At 36.8% G+C, this 20,038-nt stretch overlaps 1 protein-coding gene across 3 annotated transcripts; it reads right to left on the bottom strand.

The window, feature by feature from the left end:
- Nucleotides 1–1,616: 1,616 nt before the first annotated feature.
- hars (histidyl-tRNA synthetase) lies at nt 1,617–20,027 on the bottom strand. Of its 3 annotated transcripts, none has more exons than NM_001302256.1 (14): nt 19,872–20,027; nt 18,629–18,937; nt 17,098–17,187; nt 16,894–17,013; nt 15,929–16,024; nt 14,032–14,157; nt 13,824–13,931; nt 11,675–11,773; nt 11,027–11,120; nt 10,808–10,935; nt 7,340–7,612; nt 5,311–5,427; nt 5,073–5,219; nt 1,617–1,844 (listed from the first exon to the last, which is right to left on the bottom strand). In NM_001302256.1, the coding sequence occupies exons 2-14, from the start codon at nt 18,737–18,739 to the stop codon at nt 1,791–1,793; spliced, it is 1,563 nt and encodes a 520-aa protein (NP_001289185.1). In that variant the 5' UTR covers nt 18,740–18,937; nt 19,872–20,027; the 3' UTR covers nt 1,617–1,790. The 3 variants fall into 3 exon arrangements, with proteins under 3 accessions (NP_001289185.1, XP_073777459.1, NP_001289191.1); XM_073921358.1 differs by lacking the exon at nt 19,872–20,027 and adding an exon at nt 19,525–19,641 and having other exon boundaries at nt 18,629–19,079; NM_001302262.1 differs by lacking the exon at nt 18,629–18,937.
- Nucleotides 20,028–20,038: the final 11 nt, after the last annotated feature.

The following is a 20,038-nucleotide window of genomic DNA, read 5'->3' as shown; positions in this document are numbered from 1 at the left end:
GCTCTTACTATAATGCTTGGGTTATAGGGCTCCATAACAAAGCTTTAAAAATTGTAACTAATAATCTCTAGAAGGTAATCAATAAAAACCTTTTGAGTATTACTTCATAAATATTAAATGGCATTAGATTGAGATGCATTACACTGACCATTTAATAAGTATAATTTTTAGTATAAAAAAAGTATAATCATATGGGTAGGGTAAATGGGCAATAAAAATGCTTTCTTTCTAAATCTTAATTTTTGAAGAAAATATATTTATGATGTTTAAGATGTTATTCCACAAAAAAACTTTATTTTATTTTAATTGATTTATTTTATTGTAGTTCATTTTATTATATATTTTTTGTATATATTTTATTTATTTTAATTCATTTTATTACTTTTCTTAACTGATCTTATTTTATTATAATTTAAAAAAAAATATTATTGATACATTTTATTTATTTTAATTTCATTTTATTAAATTTATTTAAATTTTATTTTAATTTTCATTTATAAGTTAATTTTATTTTAATTAATTTTATTTCATTTTAAAATTTATTTTATAATTGTAATTTTATCTTTATTTTATTTTTTTTTCAATTTATTTTTTGTAAATTTGTTAATTTTTATTAAATTTTAATTACATTTTTATTAATTATATTATTTTAATTAATTCAATTCAATTATTTTAATAAAATTAATTCATAAAAATTAAATTTTTAATTAATTTATTATATAATATTTTTATTAATTTAATTTAAATTTATTTTTATTTTACTTAAATTATTTATTTTAATTACATTTATTTTACTTATTTCAATTTTTTATTTATTGGATAAATTTTTTTATTAATCAATTTTATTTATATTTATTTTAATTTATTTATTTTACTTTAATTTATTCATTTCATTTATTTTTAATAATATATTTTATTTAGTTCAATTGACTTTTTTTATTTTATTTTATTTATTTGTTTATACTACAGCTAATTACTATTGTTTTAAGGTTCTCAGACCTCGGTTCTCTTCTCCAGAGCCTGGATCTTCTCCATAATGCATTTTTAAAAATGTAATCACAATTCAGATTTAAGACAATGATTTTATGTTACAAGATCTGTTTTTATGAAAAATGGCCTGAATTAGGCCTGCACGGTTTATCGTTTTTAAACCATAATAGCGATTTGAAAGGGTGCAACTATTTCGATTCGCTATCAAATATGGTAACAAGCATATAGTTTAAGCACATTATCCTAAACAATGTGAAAGATGTAAAGTTTTAAATATAATTCATTTAATGAATACTGTAGTTCAGTTTCCAAGACAACTGACAACTTTACTGGGAAAAAATGGCAACATTTTTTACTTCTTATGCTTGGTCTTTTCACTGTAGCTCTTTTATGAAATTATAGTACATACATGTTAAATCGCAATTCCATTTTTTTTTCTTCTCCGAATCGTGCGGCCCTAGCCTAAATATTTATTATGTCTATTGAAAAAATATTAGAAATTATTTTCCAGCTGTAAATAACAGTATGTTTGACTGTCAGCAAACAAAAGAGAAGCTACAAGCAACGTAGATGCTCAATTATGTGATTTAGCCCAAAAAAAAGCGACATTTAAGACAAAGAAAAGACCTGGTTTACTCATTTATTGATAGATTGACATAACCCAATCACATTTTAAAACTGCAGGCAATGCAATGAATGTTTCCTCGTTTAGTGTACATGTTTGACTGACGCAACTGTAACTGACGTGTGTTAAATAGCTCCACAGTTCTCCGCTGTCTATATGCTGACTGTTTGTAAGACTACGATGTCCGCTTCTTGACTTCATCCACCAGCTCTGCTCTGGGCACGTCCACCTGCAGAAGAAAACAAACAAACAATCAGTGATTTCACACATTTCTCTTGACTAGTTATTGGATTGACTGCAGTTTCGAATTATTATGGGCTGCATTTTCAGTTTATTAAACTCCCCCTCAAAATAAATGAAAGTAATCATTTTAAATAAGGTTGCGACTATAACTAAATAATCCATATGTTGGCCTATAAGTCATGAAAATGTTATACTTGGTGTTTTAATATGACATTAGTAGCGCAAGCATTATATATATATATATATATATATATATATATATATATATATATATATATATATATATATAGCTGGTGTATAGTAAGTGAACTGGCGCCGTTGTCCTGAGGCTGCCGTCACAGCAAATGGATGCTGCACACTGGTGGTGGTGTGAAGGGACTCCCCTCATGATTGTGAAGCACTTTGGGTGTATGGCCATTAGGGTTGGCCGATGTTGACCAATTTTGCATTGTATGATGTCTAATGTGAAACATGGCGTAGGCGGGGGTTATTGTTACATATCAATTAATTCATAATTCATAACAAATTAATTGTAGCCTATTTTTTTCACTACTTGACCCACATGGTCTTTGCTTTACCCATAACCAAACCATAAATAATAAAAGTTGCCCACAAATGACCACCAGTCAATCACTTATTTTGTAGTAAAAAAAAGTCTAAAAAAAAAGAAGAAAAAAAAGCTTGCATTACTTCCCCCGCCTTTGTACTCTTCTTATTGGCCCACTGCTCTAGAACTGAACGCGAATGATTGGTTAATATCAGCTGTCAATCACTCAGTCAATGCCATCTGCCTTCAGATAACACGAGGTACAACTGCGAAAATGTGAAGCTCTTAAGATGAGAGAATGAAAATAACGCTGACAGATTTATTTAAAGTTACTAATAATGGCTCATCTTATTAGTGATCATGTGCTGAATGTTAATCCACCATTTAGACGTTTCCAAGAGTGGATAAAAAAAACTATGAAATGTTATGAAAAAAACTAAAGCCATTCACTGTAAAGTCTTTGGGATGGGGGTTGCAGATAACAGCGTTTGCCACTGAATCTACACATTTTAAGCATGAGAGGTGCTGTATAATCCTTAATGTAATCCTCACGATGCCGTCAGCCGTGCAAGCGGCAGCTTTATGTAACATTTAACACAGCTCATGAAAAGACCGTTTTTGCTATTAAGATGACATGCAAATAATAAGTTATATTTCAATATAAATGTGCGGCGATCCCGGCTCAGCATCGTGAAGTTTGTTGGCCATCGGCGATTGACGATGACATTGTCTATCGGCACAACCCTAATGGCCATACAAAATAAATGCGCTATAAAATTACACATTACATTAACTTCCACAAACCAGGACTACTTGTTTATAGTTGCGTACTGACACTATGCAGTTGTGGTGATTTCAGCGATTATGAATTGCATATCGATTTTACAATCTTTATTAAAAACAGGAACTGTTTTAAAACTTGAGTTGCAGCTGATCACAGATAGTTGGAACAGATCTTTTCATCTCAATTTCTTTGTAAATCTTTTTCTGTCGACATGACTAGACGTGTCAATCAAGTGGCAGCATCCCGCTTTCTCTCATGAAGCTAATACGAAAGTGAAACTGCAAAAAATTTTAATTTTCTCTAGTACTGGCTCCATAATAAAGAAAATTTCTATTGACTCTAATGTAAAAATGGCCAAATTTACAGCAGAAAAACAGGTATTTACAGCCTGGTACAAAGAATGATTTTGGTTCATATAGCTAATATTACCCTTTATGACAACTGTGAGTGGGCTGATTTTTTTCAATAATTTTTTTTAATTTTTTTCGTTTTGTTTATATTAAGTTATATTAAGTCTGCATAAATAAGGGCATGGCCACTTAGTGACAGAGTGACAGCTAGGTCTTGGTGATCACCGTCATGTCCCCTTAGCTGATTCCGGCTGATTAGCTGCTGAACTCTGCATATACATCGTATTTTTGTTGTGTTTTATGTGGCTTTACACAGTCAGTTACTTTTTGGAATTATTTCCTACAATTATCAGATGATATGGCATGCTGTGTGCACCTAATTGCGCTCACAAACCATTCACGTGGCCTCCATTTCCCAGGTGAGTGAAATTATATACTTGTATACCATCTCTATAAATGTTTTTGTTTTAAGATCATTTATAATTTTCTTTAGACCTGTAATGCACTCCAGAATCTGACAGATTGATCAGCTGTAGGCTCTAGAACAGTCATCTGAAATGTTGTCATACAGTTTTATGCCTGGATTTCATAAATAGCCTTGCCTTTACTAACACAGACTATATCTGAAGTATTTAAAAGTAATTTGTGTTTTCTTCCTGTAGAAAAACATCATAAGAACAATGTTTAGTGGCTCAAAGTACTATAACAGTGTTTTTAAAAGACTAAACACTTTACTGCTCAGGTCAGAGGTCAGAACACAAACGAGCTGCAGGTAATGAAGTATTAAGAGTTTCTCCCAAAGACAAGCCCGTCTAAGCAAAATGCTAGCAGGCATCTCCACTGATGCTCCACATCTTTGCCCTTTTTTGGTAACCATGGTTAGCGCGATGACGTGCAAACAAAATGGTGCCTATATGTGGTTTCATTTGCACTCTTCAGAAACCTATGGGTGATGTCACGGATACTATGTTCATATGTTTAACAGCCTAAAGCAGGTCACACACCAAAAGTGCCGCTCGGCGGCGTGCCGCGCCATGCATTTTAGAATTCAAAACATAGGTTTCTATCAGGATACACACACCGGCGCTGCAAGTCGGCGGCTGTCGGCGGTGCCCGCCCACGACTCAGGACGCAGTTCATTTTCAGCCGCGCCACAGAGCACCATCTGATTAGTTTCATGTTAAATATCATTCGAATGTGCGCGTCTGGTGCGCGATACTTTAATCTGTCATGTGCGCGCCGTGGCGCGTGTCGTGGCGCTGAGCGGCGCTTTTGGTGTGCGACCTGCTTAAGGCTGAGACATGACAGTATGCGCCTGTCAATCAATTCGGTGGTCTGCAAAAAACGTGCAGCTGGCCTCAAAATGGCTGGCATTTGGATTATGATAAACCTAATAGGATATTAAAAGTGTATTTCTACCACTGTAATATGACTGTGAACCCACATCTGCACCAAAAAAGCTTCCTAAGGTTGATTTTTGCATTAAAAAAGGCTTCAAACATAATTTCAAATGGTAAAAATATCAAATCTTGCCTCTTCTCGACTGGCCACATTCCTCAGTTTGACGACGCCGTCTTTGAGCTCTTGCTCTCCTAAGATGGCCACGAGAGGAATGCCGGTGTCCTCACAGTGCTGCAGTTGACTCAGCAGCTTTGGGTTTTTCTTGTATAAAACTTCAGCCTGCAGTGGATAATACACATTGTAAGAGAACTTCAATACAACTGGAAATCCATTACGATTTACTTGTAATGTCATTCTGCCATATGCAAACCTTGATTCCAGCATTCCAGAGCTCAGCTGTGAGTTTTAGTCTCTCCTCTAGAAGGTTCTTCTGTGCTGAAGCCACAAGCACTTGAGTTTCAGTGGTGCGCACCTTCTCTGAAGACAGCTGGTGGACGGAATAGTGCATGTTGGCATTTTAATACCCTTCATATTAAAAACAAGGTGGCACAGTCCCTAAAATGTCATGTTAACCAATACAATGTAACCAGGGCTTTACATTAACTTTTTTGATCACCAGCCACTGTGGCTAGTAGATTTCCAACATTACTAGCCACTTGCCATTTTCACTAGCCACAATTTTGTTGCTTCAAAAATATATTTTGTATTAATAAATGTGTCTTTGACATGTTAAAATGACTTGATTTAGATGCTGTGTTGTCCACATGCCTCCTTATTTATTTCACTGTGTGTGTTGTGTATGAGCTTGCTCACTGTGCATGAGCAAATGGGTTGTCGCATTGCAATTGGTTTTTATTTCACATGACTTTTTTAGGGCTTAAAATTAAGGATTTACCAAATTTATCTCTGACCACACCAAAAAGGAATAATTATTTCTTAGCCACACATTTTAAATGTGTCAAAACAATCAAATATATAGCTGTATACATGCACTTTTTATTCAACAAAACATTTATTTTTTTACAAAATGTAAAAAGATCTATTGTCATGTTTCTAAAATATGCACAGTAATCTTTCCTGGCTAAAGGTCCCAGATCAGCGGTTACTACACATATATGGCGAGTTAATCTCATATTGAAGCAATGTTATTTTCAAAGGATTATAATTAAACTATATTAACAAAATAACTGTAAGCAAAAGAAAGCAGGTGAAACATACCACGAGTGATAATGAAAATATGATCACGTGCCGGAGAATAATTTAAACGAAAGCAGTGACTGCTGCTGCTGCTTACAAAAGGTTTGCTGCTTAAACGAGCATCGCTTTTTGTCTAGTCTATTTCAGAGAACCGATCGCATCAGTTGCGCTACCTCTACATGGTTGTTTCGCACAATTAAACGGGAACGCGCGCGCAGGCTTTTTAACAGTCGCGCGCATCCCATCACCTGTGCGTGCGAGTAATCATCCTCTCATAAGGTATTCACCTGCTTTTGCTCGCGCGAAAACAGTTATTTTTGTCAGTCGTGCTGCTTCCCGATTCTAAGATCACATTTGCACGCATATAGGGCAATCCTGTCGAACCCTGCTTTAAGAAAACTACAATGTAAACATTATTTGCAACCTGCCAAAGTGGCTAGTGGGAGTGGCTGTCCAACCCGCCAAAGCTGAAATCTACCCGCATTTGACGGGTTGGCGGATGTTAATGTAAAGCCCTGAATGTAACGCTTTACTTGAAAGGCCGTTCATTAGACCATTATTTATACTCATGACATGACTTCATAATTGTAAATAAGATTTTATGCACACTTATTACAGCTGTTATTAAGTGCAATTCCCTCAGTTATGACATTTTAAATTCAAAGATGACACTGCTTGTTAAGACAACTTGACAAATAAATATATTCCACATTTTTTACTTTGACATGACAACTTGACATTACCAAGAGAACAAAACTGGTCATAAATCTGTCATAAACATGACTGTCATGAAGCCATTATAAATAGGTCATGAATTTTATAACAGTGTGAATAATAGTTTTAAATGAATTTGTTATTAAAATGTCAACAAATATATAGATAAAAATATTAACGACAAGTAATGACGCGTTTAATCATGCATTTTACATGGCATCTGTTTGTTTCACTGGAAAAGTAATCAGAAAAATATTCATGACAATTATAATGGCCTCATGACAATTATGTTTATGACAGGTTTATGACAAGTTATGTTGTCTTGGTAACGTCAAGTTGTCATGACAAAGATAAAACTGCTTGTGAATGTATTTGTTTGTGATCTTTGCATTTAAAATGTAACACACGTAGAGGAATTACAATAAAGCTTGAATTGAATAAATAAAGCACTTTATACGCACTAATATCTACGCATTTCTCTGACTCACCTCTGCCTTCTGCTCCATGATGGAGAAGACCCTCTCAATGCCAATGCTGACCCCCACACAGGGCACTTTCCTGCCTTTGGGGTCAAACATCCCCACCAGGCCGTCGTATCGTCCTCCTCCAGCCACACTACCAACACTTACACCCGCATCCTCTGCCCCGTTCTGCTCCGCAGGTGTAGATGCCGGTGCCGGGTTGGCCTGAGTGAGAATGGCTTCATAAATCACACCAGTGTAGTAGTCCAGTCCTCGCGCCAGACTCAGATCAAACACCACCTAGACAAAAACAGAGACATTTCCAAATTAATGAGGGCAAACGAGAGCACAGTGAATGAGTGTGGAGGGAGAAAATTAAATAATGAACAGGAAATTATAAAAGGACCTACTGAAATGAAAACGCCTTTATTAAATTTTATAGAGCGTGTATTTTTATCTAATGGGTCATAAAATGTAATAACGGTGCATATGAAGCATAAAAAAAATTAGGTTTGATGTGATACAGCCAAGCGAAGGTAATCTGTAGTTTTTGTATTGCTGCGTAGCTCCACCCAAAGGGAAATCTTATTGGTCCAAAATATATTATATTATCTCTGAATTTAAATACACCTGCCTTTATTTGAAAACATTTCTTTGGCAAACTGCATTATACAAAGCCTAATGCAAATGAAATATTCAATTTTCTTGATTAATATAATAAATTATTCATTTTGTTCAGTATAAAAGCTCTAAAATTAAAGTTATGAACATTTACTCAAACCCAGAATTAAAAGGCTTTTATTTTACCCCTTTTACATGGTGCAAGACACGTTTTTGCTGTTTCCAGAATGTGACCGGCTCAAAATACCCATCAGATTATTTATTATACAGTGCTGAAAATGCCCATTTTGTGGGTCAGATGAAAATGTAGCTGGTTTTGTGGTCTGTGAATTTAAATGCAATTGAGATGGTTTTCCCCGCCCACCGCTTCTATATGTGTCTGTTTCTCCTGCTGTGTCACGTCAGATAAACAGCAGTCAGTGACGGAGACAAACACGGAAGAAGCAGAGATCTAGTTAATTCCAGTTACCAAGTAATGCCGAGTTCAGACTGCATGATTTTAGCCCCGATTTTAACTCGCCGACAGGTTTTGAGAAATCGCCGACAAATGGCTGAAATCACAGGCAAATTGGTGCTCGTGCAAATTTAGTGACAGTCACACAGTATGAACTATCAAAGACGCGATCTGAGAGAATCGCCGATGCCTGTGAGATATTTGGCGTGCTAAATATCTGGAGCTGTTGGCGATTCAAATCATGCTGTGTGAAATGAGTTTTAACTGAAAATAACATCGGCGATCGCCTACAGCCAGTGAGAGAACAGCATTCACTTGCATGTGTGTGCCTGCTGGCCAGCGGGAGGCTGGGGAGAAGTTAAAAGCGCTCATTTTCGGTTTATTTGGACCCAAGAAATGGAGGAAAAAACTAGTGGAGGTTTGACAGGAGCACCAGTGTCTGTTTGATGTTTCATACAGAAAGTTAACAAAGAAAGTTGAGGAGAAATTGCTAATTCCCTTTAAACCCAGGTGAGCAAATATGTACATTTTCTACCCCATTAAATGCTTCTTTCTCGTTATGTGGTTAATAACAAAAGATATACTACATGTTTTTGTCTGCGAGACGTAGTTTGGACGAAGTTGTCAGCGATTCTTCCTATTGTAAAGTCATGCAATGTGGAAGCCCCTGTCGCCGATCCATCTTGCAGTGTGAACAAAACAGCGACAAAACGCAAGCCCAGATAGTCATGCAGTGTGAAAACATCTGTGACACAACTAATTTGAAAATCATGCGGTCTGAACTCGGCATAAGGTTATTTGATGCATTTGTGGTAATGTTTATTCAAGCCTTTCTAAAGCAATGAGTCACACACAAATGCCACAAACATACACAGATGTTAACATTTGTACTGTTTTTGCACACCGTGGCAAATGTGACCGGATGCAAGTTCATAAATACGGCTACATTCACTTCATTATGCTACTGTACAAAATAACCCAGATTTAACGTCCACAAACTTGTACTTTTACGTACTACATTAGTTTCGAATAATGTTACAATCCAGAGAGATAAGCTATTTTAACTAGTGTGATGCAGTGTTCATGCTAATAATGTCACACACCCTTGATCTCTGGTTTGGTTTTACAGAAAACACCAATGACGCTTCAATGTTTTGCGTGTATTAGACAGCATAGTAGAGCATTGACAAAAGATTGATCATTTTCCCATTTAAAGCTTGACAGGAAAATTCACCGAAACTATTTTATTTTTATTTTATTTTGATTAAGATGCTAATGGTCTAATTCAATCCAATGATTTATGCTAAGCTGCATGCTAAGTGCTCACAATGAGAAAATAATAGTAATAGTACTTTGGGGTGTTACTGGTTAAGAATACTTCTAAAGTCACTTTAATGTTTTGCCTTTTATTAGACAGCACAGAGCAGCATAAACAAAAGCTTTTGATCATTTTGCTATTTTAATCTTGACAGGAAAAAGCAATAAACTATTTTTAATTTTTTGGGGGGGAATGAGATGCTAACGGTCTAATGCAATTCAATGCTTAATGCTAAGCTAAGACAAAAGTGCTCCTACTAAACCTAGAAATCATCTGAATGCATTAAAAAACATAAACTCAATGATTTAACTCTAGTATAATTTTATAATGGGCCTATTTCCAAAACATAGTTAAGTGTTCCTTTAAGGACGATGAGAAATATTACTTTTGAAGAGTTCTTGACCAGGAAAACACCAAAAGACCCTTTAATGTTTTGCCTTTTATTAGACAGCACAGAGCAGCCATAACAAAAGGTTTTGATCATTTTCCTATTTACAGCTTGACAGGAAAATTCATCAAAACTATTTTTTTATTTTATTTTGAGTGAGATGCTAACGGTCTAATCCAATTCAATGATTTATGCTAAGCTAAGCTAAAAGGGCTACCGCCAGACCTGAAGAATGGCTGAATGGAACCAAAAATGTAAATCTCAACAGTTTAACTCGAGGAGAATTGTAAAATGAGCCTATTTTTCAAACAAAATGGAGTGTTACTTTAAGGACAATGAGAAAAAGTACTTTAGAAGTGTTCTTGACCAGGAAAATGATTTAACTTTTATTAGACTGCATAGAGCAGCATTAACAAAAGCTTTTGATCATTTTCCTATTTAAATTTTGACAGGAAAATTCATCATAACTATTTTATTTTTATTGCATTTTAAGTGAGATGCTAACGGTCTAATCCAATTCAATGATTTATGCTAAGCTAAGCTAAAAGTGCTCCTGCCAGACCAGGAGATCTGCTGAATTGATCCAAAAAAATATTTTAACTGAACAATTTAACTCTAGGAGAATTGTAAAATGAGCCTATTTCCAAAACAAAGTGGAGTGTTCCTTTGAGGACAATGAGAAATACTTTAGAAGCTCTTGACCTCTGACCTCACCTTGTCTGTGATCTGAAAGAGCTCCAGGTAACTGAAAAGCAGCTTCATATCTGTGATGCCAGCACAGGCCTGTTTGCTTTGGGACAGTTTGGGATCCTGAAGCAGCCGCTCAGCCAGATCCTTCCCACCTACAGGTCACAGATATCAGTGGATGCAGCAAAACACTTCAGGCATCAGTAGGTGGTTGTGAAATGTGTGTGTAATACATTTTTTACTCACCCTGCATGCTGACATAATCCCTGATTCGATCGGCTACTTCTTCTGAAAGCCCCTTCTCATTCACCATCTCCTTTTTCACTTCCTCCCAGGCCAACTAAAAACACAACAATGGGCATGTGAAACCTTAATGGATAGTTAAATTTACTACAAACACTACGGAAGTCAATGGTTACAGCTTTACAGCTTTCTTCAAAATATCTTCTTTAGTGTTCAAAAGAAGAAAGTAAGTCATAAAGGGTTTTGAACAAATGAAAGGTAAGTAAATTATGACAATTTTCATTTTTGGGTGGACTCGCTCCTTAAATTAGGCCTAGGTTGACGATTATTATTAACGATTTTAAAATTAATGAATCTTTAGTGTAATGAACCAATTTTGATTCTTTAGTGCGGTTTTGACATGACATTTCTCATGCAAGCATTCTTTACTGTTGTAAAAATTGGATAAACTAAACATTTATAAACTAACATACAGGCTTCTGTCAGAATCATATTTTCAAGTGTGATATACAGTATTATCGCGATATTGAGCTAAGCTTTAACAGTCACCTATAAGGCCTAAGGGTGAGTAAACTCTTTAAAGGCATCAGTATTTCAAACATTCCTTAGTTCCAATTTAGAATATGCAAGGCTTGTAGTTGGATCTCTCACCTTGTCCAGTTTATCCACTGTGGAGCAGATTGTGCGGAACTTCTCATCAGGAACACCACAAATAGCGAACATCCCATCTAGAATGCGTCTGTCGTTCACCTGGACCACAACAATCATCTATAATCAACCTTTTTGTTCTCATCATGATGTTTCTTGTGAATTGACCCTTTGCGGAAAGTCAGATTGACAGGCGAGCAGACCAATCAATGTGCAAAATGACAAGAAACATTAGTTTACGGTTTTCTGGGCATTCTAAAGTTTTTCAGGTAAATAGATAAAACCATGCAAAAGAACGACCCGATGTGAGATTCGAGAAAATTACGATACTTGAGATTCGAGTGAACGACGAAACTTTAAAATGAAGAGACTTGAGATTTGATTGAATGGAAAGACTTGAGATTCTAGCAAAAGGCGAGACTTGAAATTTGAGCGAACGGCGAGACTTAAGATTCTAGCGAATGGCGGGACTTGAGATTCTAGTGAACAGCGACGCTCGAGATTCTAGCGAACGGCGAGGCTTGAGATTCTATCAACCGCAGAGGCTCGAGATTCTAGCGAACGGCGAGGCTTGAGATTCAAGCGAACGGCGAGACTTGAGATTCAAGCGAACGGCGAAGCTTGAGATTCTAGCGAACGGCGAGACTTGAGATTCTAGCGAACGGCGAAGCTTGAGATTCTAGCGAACGGCGAAGCTTGAGATTCTAGCGAACGGCGAAGCTTGAGATTCTAGCGAACGGCGAAGCTTGAGATTCTAGCGAACGGCGAAGCTTGAGATTCAAGCGAACGGCGAAGCTTGAGATTCAAGCGAACGGCGAAGCTTGAGATTCAAGCGAACGGCGAAGCTTGAGATTCAAGCGAACAGCGAAGCTTGAGATTCTAGCGAACGGCGAAGCTTGAGATTCTAGAGAATGGCAAAGCTTGAGATTCTAGCGAACGGCGAAGCTTGTGATTCTAGCGAACGGCGAAGCTTGAGATTCTAGCGAACGGCGAAGCTTGAGATTCTAGCGAACGGCGAAGCTTGAGATTCTAGCGAACGGCGAGGCTCGAGATTCTAGAGAATGGCGAAGCTTGAGATTCTAGCGAACGGCAAAGCTTGAGATTCTAGCGAACGGCTAAGCTTGATATTCTAGCAAACGGCAAGGCTTGAGATTCTAGCGAATGGCGAGGCTTGAGATTCTATTAACCGGCGAGGCTCGAGATTCTAGCGAACGGCGAAGCTTAAGATTCTAGCGAACGGCGAAGCTTGAGATTCTAGCGAACGGCGAAGCTTGAGATTCTAGCGAACGGCGAAGCTTGAGATTCTAGCGAACGGCGAGGCTTGAGATTCTAGCGAACGGCGAAGCTTGAGATTCTAGCGAACGGCGAGGCTTGAGATTCTAGCGAACGGCGAAGCTTGAGATTCTAGCAAACGGCGAAGCTTGAGATTCTAGCGAACGGCGAGGCTTGAGATTCTAGCGAACGGCGAAGCTTGATATTCTAGCGAATGGCGAGGCTTGAGATTCTATCGACCGCCGAGGCTTGAGATTCTATCGACCGCCGAGGCTTGAGATTCAAGTGAACGGCAAAGCTTGAGATTCTAGTGAACAGCAAGACTTGAGATTCTAGCGAACTGCAAGACTTGGGATTCTAGTAAACACGAGACTTTGAGCGAATGACGAGATTTGACATTTGAACGAACGACAAGATTTGAGATTGAAAAGGTTCTAAGTTGGCTGGGTGCGCCTTTAAACAAAAAGATTGCCAAATGAGTCCACTGTGTTTTTCCGCCTTCCATAGAACATAACGCACAGCTACCCTCTTAACAAGACCCACATCGGCCATTTTCCAATTACACTCGAGCAATTTCATGTCTGTTATGAAGTGAATTTCATGCGTGAATGAAGTAGACTCAAAATTTTCAAGTGTTTAATTACACACAAATAGTCCAGTGTGAATGTCCCATTATGGTTAAACTCTGCAATGATTCCACAATTTACATGTTTTTCTGATCAAACATAATCCAGCCTCAACATTGAAGATTCTGCGATGTGACTATGGCAGATGTTGACTTTGCAATGTCAATGCTGAAATCATACATGGTGCAGCCCTAAATGGAAGTTCCACAAACTAAAACTGAGACCCATAAATTGAAACAAAGGGAAAAACCAACCTTGATACGAAAATCTCCAAGATCTAATTCACTCAGGATCTCGTAGACAAGCTTCAGACACTCTGCATCAGGGATCATTGCATCGTATTGACCTGCAATATCGAAATCCTGTAGCCACAAAGAAAAAGAATTGTTAGTTATGCCTTCAACTAATAACACCTCTATATATAACAACACCAGAAGGTACACAGTGAGGTAAAGTACTCACACACTGGTAAAACTCCCTGTATCGGCCCCGGGTCATGGCTGGGTTGTCTCTGCGGTACACTTTAGCAATGTGGTAGCGCTTGATGTTGGTGATTTTGTTCATTGCGAGATAGCGAGCAAATGGTACCTTAGGACAATAAAAGTCAAGGAGACAAACCGCAGACAGCACTGCTGATTCTAGCCAAGAACATGTTCATTATGATGACACTATAAATGCGCATCTGCATGAGGATATGCAATAACAAAAAGAAATAAGGGCATATGCTGATGCTTTTAGACACAATCCATTATGGCATTTACAGCAATTTAATACAGACAGCAATCTTCATTAAATGTCACTGTATTACTTAATTTATTAATAAATAATAAACACTTAGATTGAAGTAAATCTAGAGTGAGTGTGGTGATTTGGTAACTCATTTTATTCATTCATTTTCATCAACTTTTCCGGGGCCGTGTCACGGGGGCAGCCTCAGGAGAGAACCCCAGTCTTCCTTTTACCCAGACACTTCCTTTCGGGGGGATCCTGAGGTGTTCCCAGGCCAGTTAAGAGACATAGTCTCTTCAGCGTGTCCTGGGTCTTCCCCGAGGCCTCCTCCCGGTGGGACATGCCTGAAACACCTCCCTAGGTAGGCGCCCAGGAGGCATCCAAAACAGATTCCCGAGCCACCTCAGCTGACTTCTCTTGATGTGGAGGAGCAGCAGCTCTACTCCCAAGCTCCTCCTGGGTGACAGAGCTCTTCACCCCATCTATAAGGGTCTATTATTCTAACTCTTTTTAAGCTATTATTATAAGTGTATTTAGGTACATTTAAGAACAAAATCCTAGCGCACTTGGCAAGTGCCGTAAGGCGAACGCTTTCGGTTCATTCATAAGGAAGCTGAATTTTAGTGCACAGCAAGAGTGTTGATCTTCTGTTTGAAATGTTTTTGACGTCACATGCTCCAGCACCAAGACCTTTGATACAGTGATTGCCTGGTAACATAAAAAGCACAGCGCACTGCTCTTTACTAATGTCCACAAAGGCAGTAAGGTGCATCTCGAGTACGAGCCTCTGGGTGTTGTAAAAAGCACAAAACTGTACTTAAAGTATTTACACCGTATTCATACTCATAAATGTAAACACAAGAAAAAACATTAACATTACACAAGACATACTGTAAAAAGAATTTTCACAGCCACTAGACTTTGTTGAGCCTCACCTAAACTGTCAGGTATCTTTATCAGAATTCAAAATGTGTGATGTTTCGCAGCAGTCATTAAGGAATCGTCGTTAGATGAAATTTAGGGTTTAGAAAAACGTTTCTTTGAAGATCATGACCATGACACATTAACATCATTATGAATATAAGCTATATCTCTATAATGTTCACAGGAAATGGACGTTTTTAAAATTTCAGTACCAACCGGTATCAAATTCCAGTATCATGACAACTCGAATATAAAAGGCTAGGGGGTAGAGTTTCTATTGGGCTAAACTACACTTCTGCACATACTGTTTCCCAATGCTGTGCATTAAAGCTATTAATCCTATAAATAATGTTCAATTTCATGTACAGACTAATCATTACACTTCAGCAGACCTCAGAGTATCATCAGAAGCTTATGGACCAGAGTTCTCCTTTTTGTTACATCTGCATCTTCTATAAATTATATTAAATCTAAGTTACAGTCGCTTTTTCTTGCTTTTGCTTTTAACTCAAACACTTAATCTTTTTTTTAATATTTATTCTTAAAGTTCATCGTTTTGTATTTTTTATTACATTTATTTTTCATTCTTTTGCCTTCTGTCTTCTGACAGCACAGTGGTCAGCTATTGGTCTGTTTAGGTGTGCTTTATAACTACATAAATGCATGAATGAAATGAAATACAAGATTAGTAAAGACTGAAGGATACAGTGAGGTCGTATCTCAGAGACAGAAGTTCTCCCCCCTGGTCCTTCAGATCATAGATGAGTTTGGAGTCTTCTCCATACTTCCCCGTCAACGTTTCCTACAGAAAATCAAATAAACAGGATTATTATAGTGAATCAATGTTCTGATGTGACAAACATACTAATGTACGGTGCTGTGCAAATGTCCCAAACACTACACCAGCTTTGCTGACCTAAGACTTTTCCAAAATATATAATCAATCTCTTTATTAAAAACAAACTGATAATAAGGGAAATAAGTACAAAAAACAACAACAACACAACATTTTCTCCTCAAGCAAAAGTCTATGTTCAATGTGGCTTCCCATGGCTGTTTTGTTCTTAATTGTCCTGACATTTTCTGAAATAATGTGCTGTGTAATATCAGTTTTCTTTAAGCACGTTCCAGAGTTCTTCTTTAAGCTTAGAGTGTCTTATCTTTCTTTTTTAGGTCATTGTGATCTAACATGGCCCCTATAATATTCAGGTCAGGACCCTGTGGAGGCCATATCATGACTTCACATTTCATCAGCTGTTTTTTCTTTCTTCAAGTAGGATTTCACTTCAATAAATGGCTCATTATCATGCTAATGAAAACTATTACCACTGAAGTCCTTTCCAGAAGGAATGGCATAATGGATTAAAACCCATCTGTGCTTTTCAACACTCACAATTTCATCAATTCATACAATATTGCCAACAACACAGGTAGAAACACAGCTCAAACCAGGACAGTCTCTCTCTAACATTGTCTTTCAAGTGTGTTAAATAATTAAAACAAAATAATTAAAACTCTAACCTAACCCTTATCCTAACAACCCATACAACAACTGATTTTATTTACCCTGTATTAATCTCAACAAAAAAGTAACAAAAATTGACCGCATTTATCTATTAAAACATCAAAAAAAAAAAAATTTTCACAGTGCGGTATATCTGTTCAAGAGACCTTCAGCTCAAAGACGGGGGAATCGATGGTTTCGGCACCATGGCGTTTAAAGCAGTTGATGATGATGTTGAAAACCTTCTCTCGTATAGCCATCTGTTTGGGGTTGTAGTCTCTGGTCCCCTAAAAAAGGAAATAGCAGATACAGCTTACTGTAGAGTAGCTCACTTTAAACAAGCCTGTGGGTCTGTAAGGTTTGTTATATACCTTGGCTGTTTTGAGAACAAATACATGTTTTCCTTCGTCTCCTCCCAGCTGAGCTTTGAGCTGCAACAGTCTGGCCACTTCTTCATCAATCTAAAAAAAAAAAAACATTTTTTTAATCAACTAACCTTTATTTTTATATCACTTTTAGGGCTGCCTAATGTATCGCAAAATATTGTTATAGGAATAATAGTATATGCAATATACTTGTTGAAGTCAGAATAATTAGCACCCCTGAATTCATTAGCCCCTGTTTATTTTTACCCCAATTTCTGTTTAACGGAGAGAAAACTTTTTCCAACACATTTCCAAACATAATAGTTTTAATAACTCATTTCTGATAACTGATTATTATAATAATTTTGACCTTAAAACAGTTTATAAATAATTAAACCCTGCTTTTATTCTAGCGGGAATAAAACAAATAAGAGTTTCTCCAGAAGAAAAAAATATTATCAGACATACTGTGAAAATTTCTTTGCTCTAATAAACATCATTTGGGAAATATTAAAAAAAAAATAAATAAAGGAAAAAAATAAAATAAAATCAAAGGGGGGCAAATAATTCTGACTTCAACTGTATGTATCGCAGACGTGTGATTAATTACATTTACCTTTGTATTTTAACATTATTACATACATTATTTTAAAGCAGTATTATTGTAGGACAGTGGTTCTCAAACTTTTTTCATCAAGTACCACCTCAGAAAAAAATTGTCTCTCCAAGTACCACCAAAATGAGCAGTATTGAAATACAGTAGTGTAGTAGGCCCAGTAAAGCAGCTACAACTCTGCACAGTAAAAAAAAAAAACATGGCAGATTACCTCAGAAATATAGGCTATGTCATATATGGGATATAATATACCCAATTTTTGATAAATTTTGAAATATATGTAGCATGTACATGACATATTTCATTCCTCCGCGTACCACTAGAAGGAAGCCTGCGTACCACTAGTGGTACACGTACCACAGTTTGAGAACCACTGTTCTAGGATATTGTAAGATAAGTAATATTGTCTTCACAATACTCAACAACATTATCACAAATAGCATACTTTTCCAGTATCGTGCAGCCCTAATTGTTTTAGACTTAAACAAAAAAGTTGTAGAATCAAACAGACAAGATTTAATTTTGTTGATTGACTTTGGTTTAGAAGTCTTTAATACAATGAAAACCAAAAAAATTGGAATGAAAAGTTTTTTTTCTAGGCCTAAATATCTATGAACTATTTTTACACATCAATTCGTGTAAAAATTTTGGGATGAACTATCCCTCTAATACTGAAAACCAGTTGTGCTGCTTTATTTATTCATTTATTTTATTTGTGGAAAGTTCTTTAAGGATTAGAAAGTTCAAAAGTAACAATTCATTTAAAAAAAGATATCTATTGTACGACTATAAATGTCCTTACTGTTGCTTTTGATTAAATGTATGCATCATTTCTTGGTAAAATTATTACTAACCTCATACTTTTGAACAACATTTCAAATCTAAGAAAAACTAATGCTGTTATTGAATTCAAATAATTACCTGTGATATGGTCATCCCAGAACAGACACGCAGGGAATGCAGACGCACAGCAGACCGACGACCCATGAGTCCAGCACACAAGCGCATGGAGACCAGTCCCAGAGCGGCCATTATCAACAGTCCAAACACACACACACACACCAATGTCACAATACCAGACAGTCCAACAGAGTTCACAGGTGAAGCATCCAATCCCACAAACAGCCCAGATAATCCAGGAGAGCAGTGATGACGGTGATGATGGCGGTGGCGGTGGAATCCGTGGAACAAGCAGGAAGAACAGGAGAAAAGTGGTGAGCAACCCAGTCACTAGGGGCCCATAAGAGAGGCATCACAGCAACGAGAAGGCAAAACACGAGAGGAGGCCGTCAAAATCTACCAGCAGCCCCAGAATCACGCCAAAACTCACAGTTTAACCAAATAAAGGCCCTTCTGTCACAAATGCGCATTTCTGTATAAATTAAAAACGAGTGTTTCAAACTTTCAAATGCCACAGACCCCCTTTCTAAAATGTTTTTTTTTTTTTTTTACGTGTTAATACAATCACACACAGAGTGTGTGCATTCATAGAATAATTTATTATTGTTCATAATCATAATATTAATATAATAATAGCAACATAACAATATAAATTACTATTATTACTTCTACTACTACTTTTATTATTATTTTCAAAAAGCCCTTGAGGTCCCTTGGACCAAAAAAACCCGGATTTACCCCAATTTCTCCAAACTTTTATTCATTAATATGTGTATTTTTAACTTACATTTTAATGATTCTGGATTATAGATATGTTATAAACCCACATTTATAACTATACGCCTCAGCGCTTGATCTGACAGAGATCACGTGATTAATGTCAATGGACACCGGTACTTTCTGATATTCATTCTTACCCCAACATCCACTACTGCTGATTAATACAAATAAATATTATTTTTAATGTATCCATTTAAATGTTACATGCTGTATTATTGACGTCCACCATGACAGAGAGATTGCATCAGCAGGCTAACGGTTAGCGTCATCATGCCGCATGTCTAAGGTGAATGAACATTACTTCATATCTTAAATAATGACACTGAAAGCAAACACATTTACTAAAAGAGCTCATAGCCTGCCATACTGATGTGATCTAAACATCCATGCATCATCTCATATGAATGATTCGGTAGCAGCCATTGACCACACCATGTGTTTCTTCATTAGGCGTTGAAATAAACATCTCAGAGTTCATACTGACCTGTTCTTTGCTCGCTTTCTCACTTTTGAGTTTTCTGACCACCTCTCCTTGTGTTTTAATCGCCTCTTGCAGCTGTGCTTTATCGGCCATGGTGCTCCAGAAACACAGCCGATGAAGAACCTGCGACCGAACTGCAGATACTGCGGGCGCCGTCGCAGGCGTTTGAC

This window comes from Danio rerio, chromosome 14 (assembly GCF_049306965.1).
Source record: "Danio rerio strain Tuebingen ecotype United States chromosome 14, GRCz12tu, whole genome shotgun sequence".
Classification (NCBI taxonomy): Eukaryota; Metazoa; Chordata; class Actinopteri; order Cypriniformes; family Danionidae; genus Danio; species Danio rerio.
The sequence above is the reverse complement of the archived record's forward strand: the minus strand, read 5'-3'. Positions and strand labels throughout refer to the sequence as shown.